The sequence below is a fragment of the Pongo abelii genome, chromosome 17 (genome assembly GCF_028885655.2).
Source record: "Pongo abelii isolate AG06213 chromosome 17, NHGRI_mPonAbe1-v2.0_pri, whole genome shotgun sequence".
In the NCBI taxonomy this organism is placed as follows: Eukaryota; Metazoa; Chordata; class Mammalia; order Primates; family Hominidae; genus Pongo; species Pongo abelii.
Genome location: NC_072002.2, coordinates 85,660,068 through 85,682,744, shown reverse-complemented (window position 1 = coordinate 85,682,744; position 22,677 = coordinate 85,660,068). Strand labels below are relative to the sequence as shown.

Here is a 22,677-nt window from a genome sequence, read left to right as displayed (position 1 = left end):
CATCTAGGTCTCTGCCTGAGCTCAGGTTCCGTAAAAAGTCTGGTCTGAGGCAATGACTAAAAAGGCTTTTTGTTTAAGGACGTGCAAACTCATGGCAAGAAGGTGAGGAAAACAGCTACGGAGGGAAGGATGAGAAGAAATGCAAAGTGACATATACCATCCTGGCCACAGCTTCCCAAGTTGGGTCCTTTGCTGGGAACACTCATGTGGCCATGAGGGACATCTTCTCAGAGAGGCTACAGAGGTAAGCAAGATCTCTTTCCTGAAACAGTTTGTTCATCAGAAAAAGGGAGAAGAGGAAATGAATCTTCCTAGCTCTTTCAAGGTCTTTTTTCCTCATTACCCAATTTTCCCTGAACAGGGGGTTAATTCACTCAGTTTCAGATTGTGACTTCCAGCCTCATTGTTTGGGAAGCCAGGCTGCAAACCATAGTACATTATTTTATCCAAACCTTGAAGTAATGGGGAAAATACTAAAAAAAAAAAAAAAAAAAAACAGAGACTTGGGTGCACGGCTGGTTAGATTGGCTGTAGGTGGCAGCCAAGGGGAGAGCCTTGCCTTCTAAGTGGCAGACTGGTCACCTTTAGGCAGGAGCATGGGTCAGCCAAGGCTGTGTCCTAATTAGAGGATACAGTGGAGCATTAAGTCAATGGTGATGCACTCTTAGAATGTGGCTACACCCCTTGTAACCACTATGGTATTTACAACCATTCTAAGGACACAGAAAACTTGTTCACAGTATTAAGAAAAAATGGTATATAACATTGTGTATAAAGTATGTTTCAATTCTAATCTTTAATTCTGTTAGAATTCCTTTTTCCCAGGAGTATGCATTAACTTTACAGTTTTCTTAAAAAAAAATGGAAGAAAACAGTTTCTCAAGAAGAAGGGTCAACAGATTCCACAGCAAAGACTCAGGAAAGTGCAAGCATTGCAGGGACCAGGAACACCCAGGCTGGCAATAAGCCAAAGCAGGAAGGAGCGGGGAGGGGCGCAGCCCCGAAGCAATGTTAGGAGGCTCTAACCACTTTCTGAAGAACGTTGTATCTCCAAGGCCTTCACTTCTCTATCTGTAAATTTCAAATAAGACCCCAATGTGTGATGTTCCCCTTCCTGTGTCCATGTGTTCTCATTGTTCAATTCCCACCTAAGAGTGAGAACATTTGGTGTTTGGCTTTTTTAATAGTTTGCTGAGAATGATGGTTTCTAGCTTCATCCATGTCCCTACAAAGGACATGAACTCATCATTTTTTATGGCTGCATAGTATTCCATGGTGTAGATGTGCCACATTTTCTTAATCCAGTCTATCATTGTTGGACATTTGGGTTGGTTCCAAGTCTTTGCTATTGTGAATAGTGCCGCAATGTTGTGGGGTGGGGGGAGGGAGGGAGGGATAGCATTAGGAGATATACCTAATGTTAAATGACAAGTTAATGGGTGCAGCACACCCACATGGCACATGTATACATATGTAACAAACCTGCACGTTGTGCACATGTACCCTAAAACTTAAAGTATAATAAAAAAAATTCAAACAAGATCTTCATTTGGGTATAATGAAGAGAAAGTGAGGACATGCATCTGAAAGCTGACTCAGAAACTCTGACGCTCTTCCTACATTACCTAACTGCTGCCAATGGAGAAATGTCCTATGTCACTTTTCCTCACAGAGACTATGGCCTTTTACGAATTTATCTTTTTTTCTGAAACTTCTCTCTAACTTTATTTGACATTGCAGTACTAAATAATAGATGTGAAGCTTTTCACATCTGTACTGGAAAAAAATATGTTACAAAATAAAGTTGTATAATGCCTCCAGCTATCATTATAACTGAACAGCAGAGAATATTTCAAAATATTTTGCAAAAAGATTCTTATGAAAAATTCGCACTTCAGGCCAGGTGCGGTGGCTCACGCCTGTAATCCCAGTATTTTGGGAGGCCAAGGCGGGCAGATCACGAGGTCGGGAGATTGAGACCATCCTGGCTAACACAGTGAAATCCCATCTCTACTAAAAACAATACAAAAAATTAGCCAGGCATGGTGGCGGGTGCCTGTAGTCCCAGCTACTCGGGAGGCCGAGGCAGGAGAATGGCGTGAACCCGCGAGGAGGAGCTTGCAGTGAGCCGAGATCTCGCCACTGCACTCCAGCCTGGGCGACAGAGCGAGACTCTGTCTCAAAAATAAATAAATTAAAAAAAAAAAAAAGAAAAATTCGCACTTTAACAGTGGTTTTTCTTTTACTGTTGGGATGTTTCTGCACTTTCCAAATTTTCTACAACCAGCATAAATTTCTCATATTTCAAGAATTGTCTATTCTTCTAATATCCATAATGAAATGATCTATCAATTTAAGATATATTTTTAAATGACGATGGGCAATATTAATAGCATGAGGTGGCTCGGGCATTCTCATAATATTAGAAAAAATATCCAATCTATTTGGGAAACAATTAAGTCTACTTGGGAAACAACTGGAAAAGTGCATATCACTTTTAAATGATTACATTCATTGCTGCAGGAAATTTTTTTATTTTTTGAAACAGACTCTCACTCTGTCACCCAGGCTGGGGTGCAGTGGCACAATCTCAGCTCACTGCAACCTCCACATCCTGGGTTCAAGCCATTCTCATGCCTCAGCCTTCCAAGTAGCTGGGACTACAGGCGTGTGCCACCACGTCCAGCTGATTTTTGTACTTTTTAGTAGAGACAGGGTTTTCCTGTGTTAGCCAGGGCTGGTCTCGATACAGGCGTGATGCCTGTATCCCAGGCTGGCCTGGTGCAGTAATATACCCCCAAAATTCTCTCCCTAGAATATTTTAAATGTTGGTAAAATTTCATGCACAGAGAAATGTGGATAACCATACCTTACATGATCTTGAAAAATAAAAAATATATAAAATGTCCCCAAATTGTATAATATAAATGATTACATGAATATATCCTTATTGTGACCATCATAAAGCCATTAGAAATTAAATTTATAGAAAAACTTTAACTTTTAATCATGAAAACGTTTAAATATATGCAAAATACAGAGAACAGTATAATAAATTCCATCATTTCCGTCACCTAAATTCAACAATTATCAGCACAGTACCAAACTTACTTCATTCATACTCCTACTTACTTTGCCCCTCTCAAGTACGTATTTTGAAGCAAAATCCTGACATATTATTACATCTATAAATTCCTCGGCCTGTGTGCATCCAAGACAAAAACTTTCTGAATATGACATCATTACACACAAACATTAATAATTCTTAACATAAAATATCTAGTCAATATTACAAATAATTTTTATTTTTCTCTATGACAGAGGAATTTTAATTCTTCTAATGACATGGGAAATGTATACAAAGGGAAATGCAGGTACAAATCTGTATATACAACATTATTGAAATACACACAAACAAGTGTGGAAAGAGATTATACACGGGCCTTCTATAATTGAATATCTGTCCCTTCAGCTGTCCACAAGCCCCCTTGTCTTCTCACATTTCTGATCTGTCACATGTCCTACCAGGAATCCTACCCCTGTGAGTTTATATGTTAGTAGGTGAACATGAGTGGGCACTCGGGGTGAACCAAGCCCATCTTCCAGCATGTGCCTTCCAGATGAGTTTTGCTGTTCTCAAAATCATTGTACGTGTACTTTATGGAAAGATATATATGTAGATTTGGGGATTTCCAAAATCTTTGTAAAATTTTCTTCTCAAATGTCATAGACCTAGTGCAGCAAAATGTTTAATAAAGTTAATCTTCTGTTAAAGAGATAATGCTTTCCAATTTACATATCGAATGCTTATTTTTTCTTCTATTTAAAAAATTAGAGCCAACATATTATTGCCACACTAAATTGTGAATCAAATTAGCCAATGCTTGCCAGTCACCTACTATCATACCTGCAGAACAGAGAACATATTAGAAATGGAGGTAATTATGGGGCCATGTTTTATGTTTATCCCTGAAGATTAAAAAAAAAAGAATATATGGCACTAGCTTTCCATCTAAGAGAAACAGATTGAGTAAATTTTATTTATCTTCCCTACTTTACCACATATCTGAGCATTAGTTTTTACACATATCAAACTATATGATCTCATGATAAGCCACATATAAATAACATGTTTGTTTTTTTAACCAAGGCTTTGTACTCCTTGCCTATATTGTTTTGAGCTTAACCCTCTTAAATTCTCCATGTTTCTCAACTACTAAAGGGGCATTATTTCACCATTCCATATAACATCCAAGAAGGAAATCTCTGATATTATATGTATTTTCAAAATTGAATTAAAGGCAAGTATAAGTAAAGAAAATTAGTAATGAGTGACTAGAAACCTTTTTAAGCCGTAATCCAGGTTTCTACGACATGAACCTAAATGATAGATGTGTTGTCTGCAAATAATTATTTTAGATGAAGATATTCTAAAGACCTATATTTACATATATCTAGCTATAATATACACTATTAGTGAATATAACATGAAAGACAACTTAGATTTTGAGTTTGAATTTTTAAAAAATCTATTATTATAACAGAAGGAAGAAATCAAAGGTCATGTCCCAGCCTTTGCTCTCCCTGTATGAGAGAGCATTTCCCATGAGCCAGACTTCCCTTCAGCGCCTTATGACTCAATAGTGACTGTGAAGGACATCACCATCTATTCAATATACTATATTTGGATCATGAAGCAAGTAGTGTATGCTGTCGAATATAATTCAGAAAATGCTAGTGGTTTGTAAATATTACTTTTTAAAATAGTACAAAATAAGTATATCCTTAACAGTGCTTGTCAAGAGGAAAAAGAAATTACCAGCCTGCTGTCTTTAGAAAGCATATGTGTCATAAATAATTTAATAAAAGACAGCTCTAAAGAGGGAGGTTTCACAATGACTGTCAATAGGTGATGTGCTTATATGCACAAATGTGGTGTGTGTGTGTATACGTGTGCAAACACGCGTGTGTGTTGTAACAGGAGAGGAAAAGGGGTATTTAGCAGAATCATCTGGAGACATTTCAAAATACACCTTCCTTCTTTCAATTAGGGCTTCATCTAACAAAGGTTTATCAAGTGTCCATCAGGTACAGACAGCTTTTAGTATGTGTAACACCCCTATCCTTTAATATCACCCCTTCAACAAGACACATATGTCTCTGGAGGTGAGAGAGAGTGTATGCTGTGCTTAATCTGTTTACCTCTACAAAAGTCTTCCTTATCTTTAATTAAAGGCTTTTGCATACAATGTCCAAGGAGGCAATCTATTATCACATCTATTTTCAAGCTAGAAAACAAAAAAGTAAGATGCCAAAAATTTGAGAAATTTCTCCAAGATTACACAGCTAGCCATTAGGAAAGGTAAGATTTGGGCTCCAAAGAGCAGATGAGAATGCATGCCATGGACAGGCAGATGACCCTGGGGGAGAAAGAAAAAGGAAGCCGTCAGGACTGAGCCAAGCATGGCCAGTTCCTCCTTCTCACCAATCAGGGAAGGGACATGCCTCCTTCTCCTGGAGGAATGTCCAGGATGAGGGGCAGAGGAAAGCGGAAGTGTTACCCAAATACAAGTCCCCCCATAGGGAAACATGAGCCCATCTTTTAAGATTCTCCCCAACAGCAAATACTTGTTCTGAGGGGAAACAAGTGCCTGGATGAGCACTAGAGCAGTGTGAGAAGCAAGGTTCAGTTTGTGGATTCTTCTTGAAAGATGGAATGCATATTTTCTCTAGCCTCTCTGTTTAATCATGCCTTATTATGCCAAGTTTACATGATACTTAAGATAGAGAAAACTTTAGAAACCCAAATTAACACACTTAGCACAGCCTATCTAAGGAAGAAAATTCAGTGTGTCCACATGGCTGAGCTCCCAACTCCTACCTATTGATTGTATACAGTGTACATATAATCTCTCCATCTCTCTCCTCATGCCAGTGCATAGCAAAACACTCTGGCTCTCTCCCATGGGACTCTCACAGCCATGTCAAGTTCATCCTCCTTCTCTCAAGACTGCTTTTAAAATCCCAGTGTGTGTGTGTTTTTATGCATGTGTATGTTCTACTCTGCACGCATCATTACCTCCTTCTTGTTTTCTTATTCCTAATTTCCTCTTTAATTATATATATATATATTTTTTTTTGAGAGGGAGTCTCACTGTGTCACCCAGGATGGAGTGCAGTGGTGCAATCTCAGCTCACTGCAACCTCCACCTCAGGGTTCAAGCAATTCTTCTGCCTCGGTCTCCCAAGTATCTGTGATTACAGATGCACGCCACCACACCCGGCTAATTTTTGTATTTTTAGTAGAGATGGGGTTGCGCCATGTTGGCCAGGCTGGTCTCCAACTCCTGACCTCAAGTGATCCACCTGCCTCAGCCTCCCAACGTGCTGGGATTACAGGTGTGAGCCACCATGCCCCGCCTCCTCTTTAATTATTATCAGCATTTCCTACACCAAATTTCACACTGCAAATCTGTTTTCTTCTCCGTAAAAAACGTTCAAATAGGCATATTCAGAGATTCAAAGAAAATTGAAATCTTCCACAATGGTTAATAAAACGGTTGTTATGACATATAAAAAGTATGGAGATTATCCATTGATTTTGCATAATATCCATGACAGTTGGCTCAAGAATTCTGGAATTGGCTTCTCAATTACTTTCAGGCCAATAATGAAGTCTAAAAAGAAGAAAAAAAATAAAACCTCAATAAATAAGAAAATTAATAGAAAATTAAGATTAATAAAATTTAAAAATAATAAATTAAAATTAAAATTTTATTTAAAAAATAATAAAATAAAATTTAAAAATTAAAACCTTAATAAAAAGTTGTCCTCCAACTAAGAAAAAGCTCCAGGAGTCCCAATGACCCCAAACACTCACTCCCATTAAGGCAATTTCCATAAAGTGCACTGAATGAGTGACTTAAATGAAAAATAGTAATAATTCCACAATTACAAAATAATAGAGATTGTATGCACATTTTTGTAAGTCTTTTCCCCCATATTCTAGAGCTAAATTGAGCCTGTGTCTAAACCCTCTTGTTTTTCTCCTCCCCTGAGACAACATACAACATCACAGCATGAATTCAGCAGGGTGCAGGACATCACATACAGAGATCATTGCTTCTGAAGGATTTTCAGGTGCACAAAGACAGGCTGCAGGTGGTGCAGTAAAATTCAGAAATGCACCGGAGTATCATGCATCCTGATTCAACCATCCCATCTGTATATATAAAAAAATGGGATCCTCGCAAAGCATAAATTGATTCATTTCTATGCTGATTCTTATTTTATCAATGGCCTGTGGGCATATGCAAATATTTTTAGCTAGGTCAGTATCACATGCATATACACCACACATGGCAGACAAAAATTGCCACCTATCAACCTTCTTTAAATAAACAAATTCAAACAAGTCAAAACCAAAGATGGTCAAGGAAAATAAATGTGTTGTTGTAATTAGGTGATGCTTTCGTAATTCCATTTGGATATTTTCCACGAACTGCAAGTAGGTTAAATCCCCAAGTAAAATCTGCATTCCTCCCAAATGTATGATTCACAGGTGTAGCTGCAGCCTAAGGGAGAGGGCATCTTGCTGATGCAGCCAGTCCCCAGGAGGTCTGCATTCCACCCTGTGGCAGGTATCCCTCCACAGCATTCCAAGAAATCCCCAGCCGACCTCAGAAAGAATCACACAGCATCCTTTCCGAGAAAATAATGAGCCAAACAATTAAATTAGAGGACAGCAAATTTCTCTTCATTTCCTTGCAATCTGAATGTGAATTATCAAGTTGTCTAATAGATTAAAGTGCTCATGTTTGCATCCCTATGTTATCTCCATTGATTTTACTCTTGTCATTAATATAATGCTTGCAGGACTGAGCCAAAACATCTGGAAAAAAGCACAAGATTAAGTATGGATCTCCTCTAAATTTTTGTTTACATCTCACGATTTTTTTTTAAAAAAAAGCCCATTCATCGACACAAAATTTTGTAACTAAATATTACACAATAAATTAAACAGTAAACTTGGACTACTTTCAATTAGAACTATATTAATACAACTCAGTTCACAGTCCCCATTTTACTTCGTCAGATCAGAAAAACTCATCAAAATGGAGACCTGCAAATAAGAGGAGGAAGAGGGAGGAGAGAGAACACAGAAATCTTCCAAGTGGCTTCAGTGACAGGAGGGGAGGAGTTACCACCTGCCATTTGCATGTAAGTGTTTTGTTCCTCTGGTTTATTGCTCCTATTTATGCATGTGTGTGCAGGTATGTATTAGCTATACCAGAATTTAATTTTCTATATATAATCAACACATCCCACAAAAGGTTTGAAATAGGTGCTATTCACATTAAAGAATGTACATAAGTCACTCCTAAAAGCTGAGAACTTTCTAAACACACAAAAAAGGGTACCTAGTTGCAGAAGTTGCCCAGAATGTGGTTACCAATGATTGGACAGTAAGAATCAAAGTAACTCAGGAAAGAGGGTTTATTTCTAGCCACTGTGGTCCAGAAGGCATAACAGAGAAAAGGGGGCTGAGAGGACCCTGACGTGATGTTAAGGTAGGTGAAGAAATGTGTAGAAAGAAGACAAACTACAAATAGTTGAAAGACAGGAAAAAAAAGTACATGATTCAAATATTTCAATGTGGTCACCATTATTTTCACTACTTCTACTACTATTTATATTATTTATGTACATTAAGGACCTGTTTTGGAACACATCCAAGGCAAAACTTAAAGCAACAAATAAAAACATTAGTGTGATTGGAGCAAATGGTTTGTGAAAGGAGTACTAATCAAAAATAAGGCTAAAAATAAAAACTGGACCCCAACTTTAGAGACTTGGAAATCCAAAATAATAATGTGTTTAGATTTTAACCTATAGGTAACAGGAGTCATTAAAGGGTTTTATGCTGTAACCTATGTAAAAGAGATGTTTCTGAAGTATTCAACTGGTAGTGATGTTAGGAGGAATAAAACTGGGAAAAGGAGACAACTTCAATCAAATAAATGAGGTGTGTTCATTCCAATGCAAGACAAATAAAATTTTTATGAAATTCTCTACTTCAGTTTTGAAAAAGACAAATGGATGTTGTCAAATCAAGGCATAAAACAAAGTCGGAGGCATCAGGGTCAGAAATATGTCTGTGGTATTTCTTCTAGCCAAACAGTTCAGAGGCAGAGCCCTGTTCAATAATTAAACAGTTGTTATCAATGCACTCTACTGTGTCACTCCAGAATATCCAGGAAGCAAAAAAAGATGATTGTAGGTCACTCGATTTCAATTGGAAGGAATTTTGACCAATGAAGTAAGCACACAAGTAATTTCTCCCAAAATATTGCCGAGTAGCTGGAGTCAGTGCTGTGAGTGCAGCCGAGAGCAGTGAGGGGCACACTCTGTGGTGGCAGGCACTTTGTCCTGCACGCTGCTGCACATCAGGATTCCAAATCACACACTTGGGAAGGAGCTGACACCTTATCCTGAGACGACAACACCAGCATGGCCAAGGTCTCTCTTGCATGGCTGTGACCCAGAAGGGACAACTGGTAGGGCACAAAGCTGAGATTTCTGCTAGGGTCGGTCAGACCAGGAAACACTGTTTTATTCCATGCTGCTCAGGACCTCAAAGAGCCTCATGCTTACCCAGCTCTGCCTAACACCTCCCATTCTCCAAAATGATCTGGCAACACTCCCACTCATATCCCTGCCATGGCATCATCCCCACTTCCATCTGACTATATCCCTTCAGGTATTAGAAAGGAAACAACCTATTTATTTTTAATTAATTATGAAAAAAACTTAATTTGTTATTTATGCCATCATCTCATCACATGAAGGACTTGAGCCAGATTTCAGAGATAAGTATAAGAAAATGAGATAATAAATAAGTCAGAAATTTGAAGAAAAAAGAAGGAAGGAAAATCAGACAATAGAAATAAAAGTCATAAAAAGATGATATTATAATATAAAGTATATGTTGAAAATCCACTGAGTAGGGCTCATTGGAAGAGACTGGATATTAAAGCTTCAGAAACAAGTAAATATGAGATTGGTTGATAAGTCTATGGACCTGTATTCACTGCAGGTCATTGGAAGAACTGAACTGAAAATAAAACATAGGTCAGTAAAATGCCCAGAATAGAAAGAGATAAGTAGTTAAGATAAATGAGAAAAACTAAGCAGAGCCTGCTATCATGATGGTTGAGAAAGAGGAATCACGATGCCCTGCATTCTCGTGGGGACAGGGACCCAGCAGAAACAGCTCTGCCACAATTCACAAAGCAGGTGGTATGAAGTGGGATTTGAAATTTTACCAAGATGTCTATGGCTACCTTGTCCAGGTCACAGGCTGGGGAATTTAAGTCTAAAATTTTGCAAATTTCTTTCTGAGCCTCTTGGCAACCAAAATAAAGTAAAGAGGAAAATCATGAAACTGTAGCAGCATTTCACAAACTGGTATCTGCTTAATGCTGTTCTGCCAGATCATAATTGAAATGCCCACATACCACACACATGATGTAAGAAATATTGGCAAATTCAGGATTTAAATAAAGTTAATGTTTGTTTCTTCTTAACCGTTCAACCACACATAGCCGTTAATGTGATGATTACCATATAAAGGGGCCAGAAAGCTTCTTCCATGTGCCACTTACCAGTCTGCTTAGAAAAAGACTGCAGAACACAGTCTGGGGAGTAATGACTTAAAAAAATTAATGATGGAAAACCCTCAAAAAACTGTGTATAGAAGAAATATACCTCAACAAAATAAAAGTTATATATGACAGATCCACAGCTAGTATCATACTGGATGGGAGAAAACTGAAAACTTTTTCTCTAGTATCTGGAACATGACAAGGATGCCCACTTTCACCACTGTTATTCAACATAATACTAGAAATCCTAGCTAGAGTAATCAGACAAGAGAAAGAAATAAAGTGCATCCAAACTGGAAAGGAAGAAGTCAAATTATCCTTATTTGCAGATGATATAACCTTGTATTTGGAAAAACCTAAAGACTCCACCAAAAACCTATTAGAATTTATTCACAAATTCAGTAAAGTTGCAGTATACGAAGTCAACATACAAAAATCAGTAACATTTCTCTGTGCCAACAGTGAACAATATGAAAAAGAAATCAAGAACGTAATCCCATTTATGATAGCTACAAATAAAATACCTAGGCATAAATTTAACCAAATAGGTGAAAGATCTCTGCAATGAAAACTATAAAACATTAATGCAAGAAATTGAAAAGGACACACAAATATATAGAAAGATATTCCACGTTCATGGATTGGAAGAATCAATATTGTTAAAATATCCATACAATCCCAAAAACCTACAGATCAAATGCAATTCCTATCAAAATACCAATGATATTCTTCACAGAAATAGGAAAACAATCTTAAAATTTATATGGAACCCCAGAAGACCCAGAATAGCCAAAGCCAACCTGAGCAAAAAGAACAACACTGGAGAAATAACATTACCTGACTTCAAATTATACTACAGAGTTATGATAACCAAAATAGCATGGTACTGGTATAAAAACAGACACATATATCAATGGAACAAAATAGAGAACCTAGCAGGAAATCCATACCTTTACAATGAACTCATTTTTGGCAAGGGTGCCAAGAATATACACTGGGGAAAGAGTCTCTCCAATAAATAGTGCTAGGAAAATTGGATATTCATATGCAGAAGAATGAAACTAGATCCCTATCTCTACCCATATACAAAAATCACATCAAAATCCATTAAATACTTAAATCTAAGACCTCAAACTATGAAACTACTACAAGAAAACATTGGGGAAACTCTCCAGGATTGGTCTGGACAAAGATTTCTTGAGTAATACCCCATAAGCATAAGCAACCAAAGCAAAAATGAACAAATAGGATCACATCAAGTTAAAAAGCTTCTACAGTAGCAAATGAAATAATCAACAAAGTGAAGAAACAACCCAAAGTATAGGAGAAAAATACTTGCAAACTATTCATCTGACAAGGAATTAATAACCAGAATATATGAGGAGCTCAAATAACCCAACAGGAAAACATTCAATAATCCAATTTAAAAATGGACCAAATATCTGAATACATCTTTCTCAAAAGACATACAAATGGAAAACAGGTATATGAAAAGGCACTCAAAATCATTGATCACCAGAGAAATGCAAATCAAAACTACAAATGGGATATCATCTCAACCCAGTTAAAATGGCTTTTATTCAAAACACAGTAAATAACCAATGCTGGCAAGGATGTAGAGAAAAGGGAACCCTTGTACACTGCTGATGGTAATATAAATTAGTACAAGTACCTCAAAAAACTACAAATAGAACTACTATATGGGCCAGCAATTCCACTGCTAGGTATATACCCAAAAGAAAGGAAATCAGTATATCTAAAAGATATCTTCCCTCCCATGTTTACTGCAGCACTATTCCCAATAGCCAACATTTGGAATCAACCTAAGTATCCATCAGTGAATGAATGGATCAAGAAAATGTGGTACATATATACGATTCAGCCATTAAAAAAAATGAGATCCTGTCATTTGCAACCACATAGATGGAACTGGAGGTCATTATGTTAAATGAAATAAGTTGGGCACAGAAAGACAAACTGCATGTTCTCACTCATTTGTGGGAGCTAAAAATTAAAACAATTGAACTCGTGGAGATAGAAAGTAGAATAATGGTTAACAGAGGCTGGGAAGGGTGATGGGGATGGGAGCAGGAAAGTGGGGATGGTTAATGGGTACAAAAGTATGATAGAATGATTAAAATCTAGTCTTAGATAGCACAACGGGGTCTATAGTCAATAATTTTTTGTACATTTTTAAATAACTAAATGTGCATAATTGGAATGTTTGTAACACAGAGACATGATAAATGCTTTCGGTGATATATACCCCATTTGCCTTGATATGAATATTATATATTGGATGACTGTATTAAAATATCTCAGGTAGGCCAAGCATGGTGACTAACTTCCGTAATCCTAGCACTTTGGGAGGCCAAGGCAGGAGGGTCACTTGAGGCTAGGAGTTTGAGACCAGTCTGGGCAACATGGCAAGATCCCTATCTCTACAATTTTTTTTTTTTTTAATTAACCAGCCATAGTGTCTGTAGCCCCAGCTACTTGAGAGGCCAGGGCAGAAGGATTCCTTGAGCCTAAAAGGTCACTATCCTGCTGTGAGCCAGGATAGCACCACTGCACTTCAGCTGGGTGACAGAGCGAGACCTTGTCAATAAATATATATAATGTTTAAATATATTAATACATAATATTAATATATAGTATATAATGTATCCCATAAATATGCACACCTACTATGTACCCATAAAAATTAAAAATTAAAATTAAAAAAGATGAATGACCAAAAGAAAAAAAATGTTCAGGAAAAATTTAGTTTTCCTTAGGTATCAAGAATTAGGAAACACAGCATTCTTTCATAAAAATAATTGGGCAACACATTTTCCATAGGGAATATGTTCCAAGTCCCTCAGTGAATGACTAAAACTTTGGATAACACTGAACTCTTTACATACCATATTTTTTTTCAATACAATAAACAAGACAGCTACTAAGTGACTAACAGGGGGAGGTAATATCTACAGTGTGGATACACTGAACAAAAGGACGACTCATGTCCCAGGTGGGATGGAGCAGGACAGCATATTTCACCACACTACCCAAAATCAACAGGGAATTTTAAAATGTATGAATTATTTCTGGAATTTTCTACTTAATATTGTTGGACCTCAGTTGGCCTTGGGAAGCTGAAACCACAAAATGTGAAAGTGCAAATGAGAAGGGAGGACTACATTTATGCTGGGAATCCCCATGAAAGTCTCACTGTGTATATGAAGCACAAAATCCACAACCTCGGCCCTACAAAAAAAATGTCCTGATAGCATTTCTCTGACAACATCCCTTGACATGGTCACATGCATAGCACTGAAGAAAATATGTACATGTAGTTAAAAAACAAAACAAAACAGGATGGGTGCAGTGGCTCATTCCTGTAATCTCAGCACATTGGGGAGGCCGAGGAGGGTGGATCACCAGAGGTCAGGCTTTCTACACCAGCTTGGCCAACATGGTGAAATCCCATCTCTACTAAAAATGCAAAAATTAGCTGGGCGTGGTGGTGGGCACCTGTAATCCCAGCTACTGGGGAGGCTGAGGCATGAGAATTGCTTGAACTCGGGAGGCAGAAGTTGCAGTGAGCTGAGATGGTGCTACCATGCTCCAGCTGGGGGATAGAGCGAGGCTCTTGTCTCCAAAAACAAACAAACAAACAAACAAACAGGCCAAAACTATTGTCTGATTCTCTAAATATGTGGTTTTCTAGTGGTCTAACTTGATCCCAGAGTTCTAAATTTTAGAAAAATAAGAAGAATAGATTATTACATGCACTTCAAGTAATCTTGAAGAAATGTTCTAACCTGATATCTAAGCTAAGATATCCTCCAGCTAAGAGTTAAAGCTCTTTGGAAAGCATTTGCAGATAATCTACAGCACTAATTAAAGACAGATTGATTTATTTTATGCACAAACAAAGACTAGGGTTTTAATCCCTTAATAAAAGTTATGGATTTATGCTTTAATAGAAAGCTCTGAAACTTGTCCATCAGGTAGGTAAAGGAAAGGTTGGCAGAAAAGGTCAAGTATCTCAACAGCAATATCAGATCCACTCAAACAAAAGGTCTCAAAGTTTTGCATTATAGAGCTTATAAATAAGTATTTTATACTAGAGAATTTTTAAAGCAGGTGTTATAAAATGCCTATTTAAACCATTTAAAACTTCTTTCCAGATTGCAGTCAAAGGACATCTAATTTTAATGACGGTAACTTCTTGGTGTACCTCCAAGATAAATTGAATACAAAATGTAATCCCAAGTAACTAAATGAGTTAACTGCTACATAGGATTTTAGTGACAAGCCAATTATATTTAGAGAATGCCTGCCAAAAAATAATGACTAGATTTTCAGAAAAATTGATCTTGAGCAGTTCTTACTGATGCAACTTTGAGAGCAGGGCCACATGCCTACTGAGGAATGGCCAGTTTTTGAGAGTCACACCTTGTTGTCAGCACCAGAAGAGTCTCCCTTTTTAGTCTCATGTCAATAAAGCATCCAGCATTCAGAACAGTGTCATGTCATTGAGAAATAAGATAAAAATAGAACCCTAATATGGTTCTATTTGCCCCTTTTAAAATTGTTCTTATCAAAGAGTGTTCTTACTCAGCTAGACATGTGTGGGGGCTTCTATCTGAGCCTAAAGAGCTGACCAGGGCCCAGAGTGGCAGCTGTTATGAGCTCTTATACCCAAGCTCATTCTTCCCTGGTGCAGAGTCAAAGACTTACCTACCATCTGCAAGGAACAGACCTATCTGCCTTACATTATCTTCACACTTTGTGCATTGTCTAGTGTCAATATTGCTGTCCCTACTTAACAGGAAGCCCATGCTAAGCTGGAGCCAATGGCTAGAATCAGTCCACATGAGCTCCCAGCCTACCTCGGCAGAGATGATCGTGAAACTATGCCCCTGCCTCCCAGCATCACATGAGATGCTTCTTCTGACTGAGCATAACCAATTTCCCCATTCTGCTGCAACTGTCAGAGTCTTTAGGCCTCATTCTGTGATTCAGGGCCCCTGCTATTATTATACCAGGAATCAAAGAGTGACAAGAAAAATAATCAAAAATATATTTTGTTTTTTAACAAAATAAGAATAAAATTATGTAGCAAAAGACAACATACAATTATGTTAGCACTCAGAAATGGGTTTTTTTGCAAGTTGATACTCTGAAATATGTCCTGAGGCTTGTCTTGGATAAGATCTACATACTGGTCTCTGGCCAAGTTGCTGTGAATCATTGCAGGAGACTTTGAGGTCTAGGTTCTAATCTTCTTATACTCCTCTGTAAAAGCAGCCTATCACACAGTGCTCTTGGGTTCTTTGAGCTTCTGAAACAAGGGAAAAGGAGATATTGTTGTACTGATACTCTCTAGGGAGTGAATTGCCACCCCCGACATGCTATCTTCCTTCTTATTCATCAATGCCTTCTGTACGAAATAAGCCAATGATAAACCCACATATGTTGAGCTCCTGTCAAATTCAAAGTGCTCTGCCAAGGAGGAAGGATAAGCCATTCGTCCTACACTCAGGAAGCTAAAAGGCAAAGTTGGGGTAATACGTTATATATATATATAATTTACATATTATTATGTATGTTATATATAATTATGTATTATATATTTAAAATATATTATAAACATATTTTATAATACGTGAAAATATTTTAATATATAATATATAATTATATATTTTATAATGTTTAAATATATTATTAAATTATAATTTAAACGTTATAAAAAATATATTTTATAATGTTTAAAATCTATTCTATAGTACATAATGTTTTATATTTTTACCCATATATATTATACATAAACATATAGGTTTTGGATTCCGCCTTGGGCTTCATCACTTGCTGGCTTGGTCACTTTGCTTAACCTTCAAATATAGAAAGTGATCAGCAGAGTGCTTGGCCCAAAGTAATTCCTTAAGAAACTGTAATTATTACTATAATATATCCAGAAAGTGAGGGGACTTTGAGGATCATTGTTGGCCTAATATACATCAGTAACTATTGTAGACACATATTTTATACGTTGACTCCTTGGTAAGTCTACTTAGGCTGTATGGGTGTGTGTGTGTACGTGTGTGTGTAGTCATCCCTTGGAATGTGGCAAAATTCCCATAACTTGTAAATATTATAGCAGGACTGGGTTCAAACCCTGACTCTATCTGGCCCAAAGCCAGATAGTACCACAGAACATTGGTGCTACGGTCCGAAGCTACCCCGTCCAATATGGGAGCCACTAGCCAATATGGCTATTTAAATATAAATTCGAATTAGTTAAATTAAAAATCAAGTTCCTCAGTTGCACTGGCCACACTTCCAAGGCTCAAAAGCCACACGTGGCTTATGGCCACAGTGTTGGATAATAGAGATAGTAGAACATTGCTATCAGCACCGAAAATTCCACTGGGAAGCACCAATCTAGATAAAAGGATGAACACAATAAACATTTTTCACTGGCCAGAAAAATGATGGTGTCTGTTAAGTTAAAGCAATGATAGAATGAAGGAAGTGATCATTCTGTATCCCTGAGTGGGCTGTGATAGTCATAAGGAGCATAATTAAATAAAACTCTCACCTTCACCTTTAGGTCTCTATTATGCAGGAGTTAGGAAGCAACTAAGCTCCTAGAAGTTGCTATTATCTGTCTGGTTAATATGCTTTCATCAAGCTCAGAGAAGCGTTCTGTTAATGTAAGTTTGTCTCCGTTTCTTCAGTAAACTGTTACCAGTGAAATAAAATTGTGTGGAACAAACAAGGTGTTAGGAATGTCACTGTGTACGCATGCCAGTATCAACTCCTTTGCAAGTTTGTTTAAGCTGTTAGCTCTTTTCTTTGGTGATCAGTTAGATACTTGTTTGTGCTTTTTCTACTTAAAACAATAGTAGAAATGACCAAGTGTTTGAATTAGCCTCCTTTTCAAGAGTTCAGTTTAGCCAGGTTTTTTTAAAAATTACTTGTAGAATAGAATTTTCATTTCATTTTTATTCATTTGCTTAATCAATAAATATTTGGAAAAAAAAGAAATATTTGCTTATCACCTGCTCTGTATCTATCTGCTGCTGGGCTGGATGCTAAGGATGCAAAAATTAACCAAAATAAACTGGGCCCCTAATGCCACGGCATTTAGAGTTTTCAGTCTTCTCTCACCTTAAAATATTTAGATTTTACTACAAAAGATAAAAAAAATTGTATAGGAAATAATTTGACTTACATAACTTAGCAAATAATGACACATCCCAAGTGCAACAAATTAATCACCACTGGAATATAAATTCTTGTTCACCATTCTCTTTCCTCTTCCTTACTATGCCTTTGTCTTATACTACAAGCCCCGTAAATATTACACTTATTCTCAGAGAAAATTCGGATATAAAGTTCTTAATTTTTTTTCACAGATGGAAAGGAAGAAGTACAAAAAAAAAAAACCCCACAATTGTTGTTTCAAGTTTATACACTATGTAGAGATCCTAGAAATAGAAATCCTGCCTGGCAAAGAAAACCAGAACTGGACAGAGGTTAAGGTTAAAATTGTGAACACAGATTCTATTCAGGAACAATTGCAAAGGAGAAAGAAAACCAGGTTCAATTCAAATATAGCATGGACAAGTGGGGATTTATAGCCAAGGCGGAGGATGAGGTCAGTGGATGGAAAATTACTGCAAGGAAACATCAGACGTAATGGGAATTCTGGCTAAACCGACTTCATAGGATTCTTGGTGAAGGTGGGCCAGGATGATCACATACCACACAGGTTATGAGGGTGAAGAATTTGATTGTAAAACCACATTCAGATCTTTGAAAGTCTGCTTTCTATGTCACTACATTTAAATTATAAATGCAAGTGAGTTGTTGCCAATGCAGCATCCTAAATCTGAGTTAAGTAGCCACGAAGACTCTACAAGTAAATCCTTTCATATTGTCAAATTTGGCCAAGAAGAATTCTTTCAAAGGTGAGCCTACAAAAGCCAATGTGATTAAACATTGTTTCATGGCCTACGCAGTCAGTTTGCATCTTCCTTATGGCCTGAAGACAGGTGGCCATGAACAGTGAGCATTTTTGACTGGAGTCTAAGAACCCACATTGTTTCTAAGTGCAATCTAATGGAAAATTCCATTGGGAAAGAAAATCACAAGCCAACCTAAACCAGTAAGATAATATTAAAAGAACAGAGAATGGACAATAACAGTAACTTCATTTTTATGTAACACTTATCTCTATCATGAAAAAGCAAATTGTCTTAGTATTGTCTGAAAAACTTGGAAGACTAAGAACATGCTAAGCAAGAACTAGTCCTGTTAAGAACATTCAGAACAGAAGCTGCCAATCTTAATAGCAACTGTTCTTTCCAAAAACTGTGTATTCAACTTTCTGTGTATTTTGACTTTGGTTAGAAGAGGTAAGAAAATAAGAAGATGACTACCTATTTAAGTATGAAATAAAATAATGCAACAATTGTGCATTTCTTTCTTTCCCAGGACCTCACACGATCACTTCAAATGCTGCCATCAAAAAGGAGAACATTTTGGTACAGGAAGAAGATTGATTTGTAAAGATCAGGATGTGGTTTGCAAGAGATATAGGTTCTACATTGGTTTTTCTATGTGAAAAACTCAACAGTTATGTTGCATTGACTATAGAAGGCAAGACAACTAAAAGAGACCCACCAGATTTCTCCTCATGGGTCTAATTTTACCCTCAATTTTTCCTTTCCTAAATATGAAACTTAAATTTTTGTCTTCTTCCTTTAAACAGTCTTGGTCATGCATCAGTGGTTTCCAAGTCAATACTTTGCCTCCTTAATTTCAAATTCATCAAGCTTTAAATTGATTTTGAAAACTTTTTTCCATCAAATAAATGTTTTAAACTCTTTCTGGCCAATTAACTTTGTTTGATCCCAAACAGTTCTTAATAGGGTAGCCCTTCTTATTCATCTAATCATCCTGTCATCATAAAATTCTAGTATTATTTTCTAATAGTTGAGTACAATGCATATTCCTTCCACCAAAGAATTCACAACTGACCTTAAGAGGCAAATGATATACACATACTATGGTAAATAAAAATACAAATCAGTAAATTACACATTCACCAAAGACTTTTTAAGAATGTTGTTTACTGGACAGCCGAAGTAATAAAAAAAGTCTATTTTTAGAAAAAGTGCACTTAATTGGGTTCTAAACAAAGGAAAGACTGGAGAGGGAAGACATTCTATACAAAATAAAAAGAGAAATGATAACTCTTAGGAACAAAAGCAGAAATGACATGCACATGTTATATTTCAGAAGGCAGTGACAAGCCAATTTGGCTATAGGGAAAGGTTTTCAAAACTTTCTTAATCACTGAGTTTTACTGACCTTCTTTCTAGAATGTTCAGGACTGGCAATAACTTCCCCTCAGTGATGTAAGTACATTCATGTAAAAAAAAATTATTAGACCCAGAGAAAATGTTCATTGTTTCTAAACAATATTTCTGTATTTCAGGATCTTCAAAATCCAGGTAAGAAACACAGTGAAGAACTCATCTACTGCAAGCTTGGCCCCATCCGTCAGTACCAATGAAGAGAGACAAATCAGGATAGAAAGACATCACTACCGTCCCTATGGTCAGTGATATTATGGACTAATGAATAAAAATAACTGCTTTACACAGTGTTCTACAGTGTTCTACAGCGATTTCGTATACTCCTTTCATTCTTGCAATGACCCAAATTAAAGTGTTGTGTTTAAACCTAAGTTAGGCACACATTAATATCTCCACATTACTAATGATAAAAACCTGAGGTTAAGTGATTTATCCTTGGTCGCCTTCCTGTCAATGACAGAGGCACACTTTTTATTTTTATTTTTTATTTTTTATTTTTATTTTTATTTTTTATTATACTTTAAGTTCTAGGGTACATGTGCACGACGTGCAGGTTGTTGCATATATGTATACATGTGCCATGTTGCTGTGTTGCACCCATTAACTCATCATTTGACATTAGGTATATCTCCTAATGCTAACCCTCCCCACTCCCCCCACCCCAAAACAGGGGTGTATGATGTTCCCCTTACTGTGTCCAAGTGTTCTCATTGTTCAATTCCCACCTATGAGTGAGAACATGTGGTGTTTGGTTTTTTGTCCTTGCGATAGTTTGCTCAGAATGATTGTTGCCAACTTCATCCATGTCCCCACAAAGGACATGAACTCATCCTTTTTTATGGCTGCATAGTATTCCACGGTGTAGATGTGCCACACTTGCTTAAACCAGTCTATCACTGATGGACACTTGGGTTGCTTCCAAGTCTTTGCTATTGTGAATAGTGCCACAATAAACATACGTGTGCATGTGCCTTTATAGCAGCATGATTTATAATCTTTTGGGTATATACCCAGTAATAGGATGGCTGAGTCAAATGTTATTTCTAGTTCTAGATCCTTGAGGAATCACCACAATGTCTTCCACAATGGTTGAATTAGTTTACAGTCCCACCAACAGTGTAAAAGTGTTCCTATTTCTCCACATCCTCTCCAGCACCTGTTGTTTCCTGACTTTTTAATGATCGCCATTCTAACTGCTGTGAGATGATATTTCATTGTGGTTTTGATTTGCATTTCTCTGATGGCCAGTGATGATGAGCATTTTTTCATGTGTCTTTAGCTGCATAAATGTCTTCTTCTGAGAAGTGTCTGTTCATATCCTTCACCCACTTTTTGATGGGGTTGTTTTTTTCTTGTAAATTTGTTTTTCATTGTAGATTCTGGATACTAGCCCTTTGTCAGATGAGTAGATTGCAAAAATTTTCTCCCATTCTGTAGGTTGCCTGTTCACTCTGATGGTAGCTTCTTTTTCTGTGCAGAAGCTCTTTAGTTTAATTAGATCCCATTTGTCAATTTTGGCTTTTGTTGCCATTGCTTTTGGTGTTTTAGACATGAAGTCCTTGCCCATGCCTATGTCCTGAATGGTATTGCCTAGGTTTTCTTCTAGGGTTTTTATGGTTTTAGGTCTAACATTTAAGTCTTTAATCCATTTTGAATTAATTTTCGTATAAGGTGTAAGGAAGGGATCCAGTTTCAGCTTTCTCCATATGGCTAGCCAGTTTTCTCAGCACCATTTATTAAATAGGGGATCCTTTCCCCATTTCTTCTTTTTGTCAGGTTTGTCAAAGATCAGATGGGTGTAGATGTGTGGTATTATTTCTGAGGGCTCTGTTCTGTTCCATTGGTCTACATCTCTGTTTTGGTACCAGTACTATGTGTTTTGGTTACTGTAGCCTTGTAGTATAGTTTGAAGTCAGATAGCATGATGCCTCCAGCTTTGTTCTTTTGGCTTAGGATTGTCTTGGCAATGCGGGCTCTTTTTTGGTTCCATATGAACTTTAAAGTAGTTTTTTCCAATTCTGTGAAGAAAGTCATTGGTAGCTTGATGGGGATGGCACTGAATCTATAAATTACCTTGGGCAGTATGGCCATTTTCACGATATTGATCCTTCCTATCCATGAGCATGGAATGTTCTTCCATTTGTTTGTGTCCTCTTTTATTTCGTTGAGCAGTGGTTTGTAGTTCTCCTTGAAGAGGTCCTTCACATCCCTTGTAAGTTGGATTCCTAGGTATTTTATTCTCTTTGAAGCAATTGTGAATGGGAGTTCACTCATGATTTGGCTCTCGTTTGTCTGTTATTGGTATATAAGAATGCTTGTGATTTTTGTACATTGATTTTGTATCCTGAGACTTTGCTGAAGTTGCCTACTGAGCCACACCTACAGAGTGCATGCTGAAAACAATGGCCAACGAAAATCAGAGTGTTTCCCCCTGGAAAAATCTATACAATTTAAGGTGAGAAAGAGAGAGGGAATGGTAGACTCCTAATTAACTTAAAGTTTGAAAGGTTTCTTAACTTTCTTAAAGACTAATAGCATAGCAGAGACTGATTTTCAAAGGGGATCATTAATTTTCCTTAATTCTAAACTAAATCTCAAAGTATATTTTATTCATATTCAGAAAAGGATAAATGGAA

The 22,677-nt window shown here is 37.0% G+C and overlaps 1 protein-coding gene and 1 long non-coding RNA gene across 3 annotated transcripts in view; one reads left to right on the top strand and one right to left on the bottom strand.

Moving 5' to 3' along the window:
* Positions 1–22,677, bottom strand: part of LOC134760308 (uncharacterized) — a 239,474-nt gene that overhangs the window by 82,408 nt on the left and 134,389 nt on the right. The window lies entirely within an intron of this gene.
* Positions 140–20,290, top strand: LOC100940308 (Gilles de la Tourette syndrome chromosome region, candidate 1). Its single transcript, XM_063716952.1, is given in 4 exon segments — positions 140–244; positions 8,096–8,228; positions 8,231–8,273; positions 20,161–20,290. Coding segments are annotated over 4 exon segments (411 nt in total).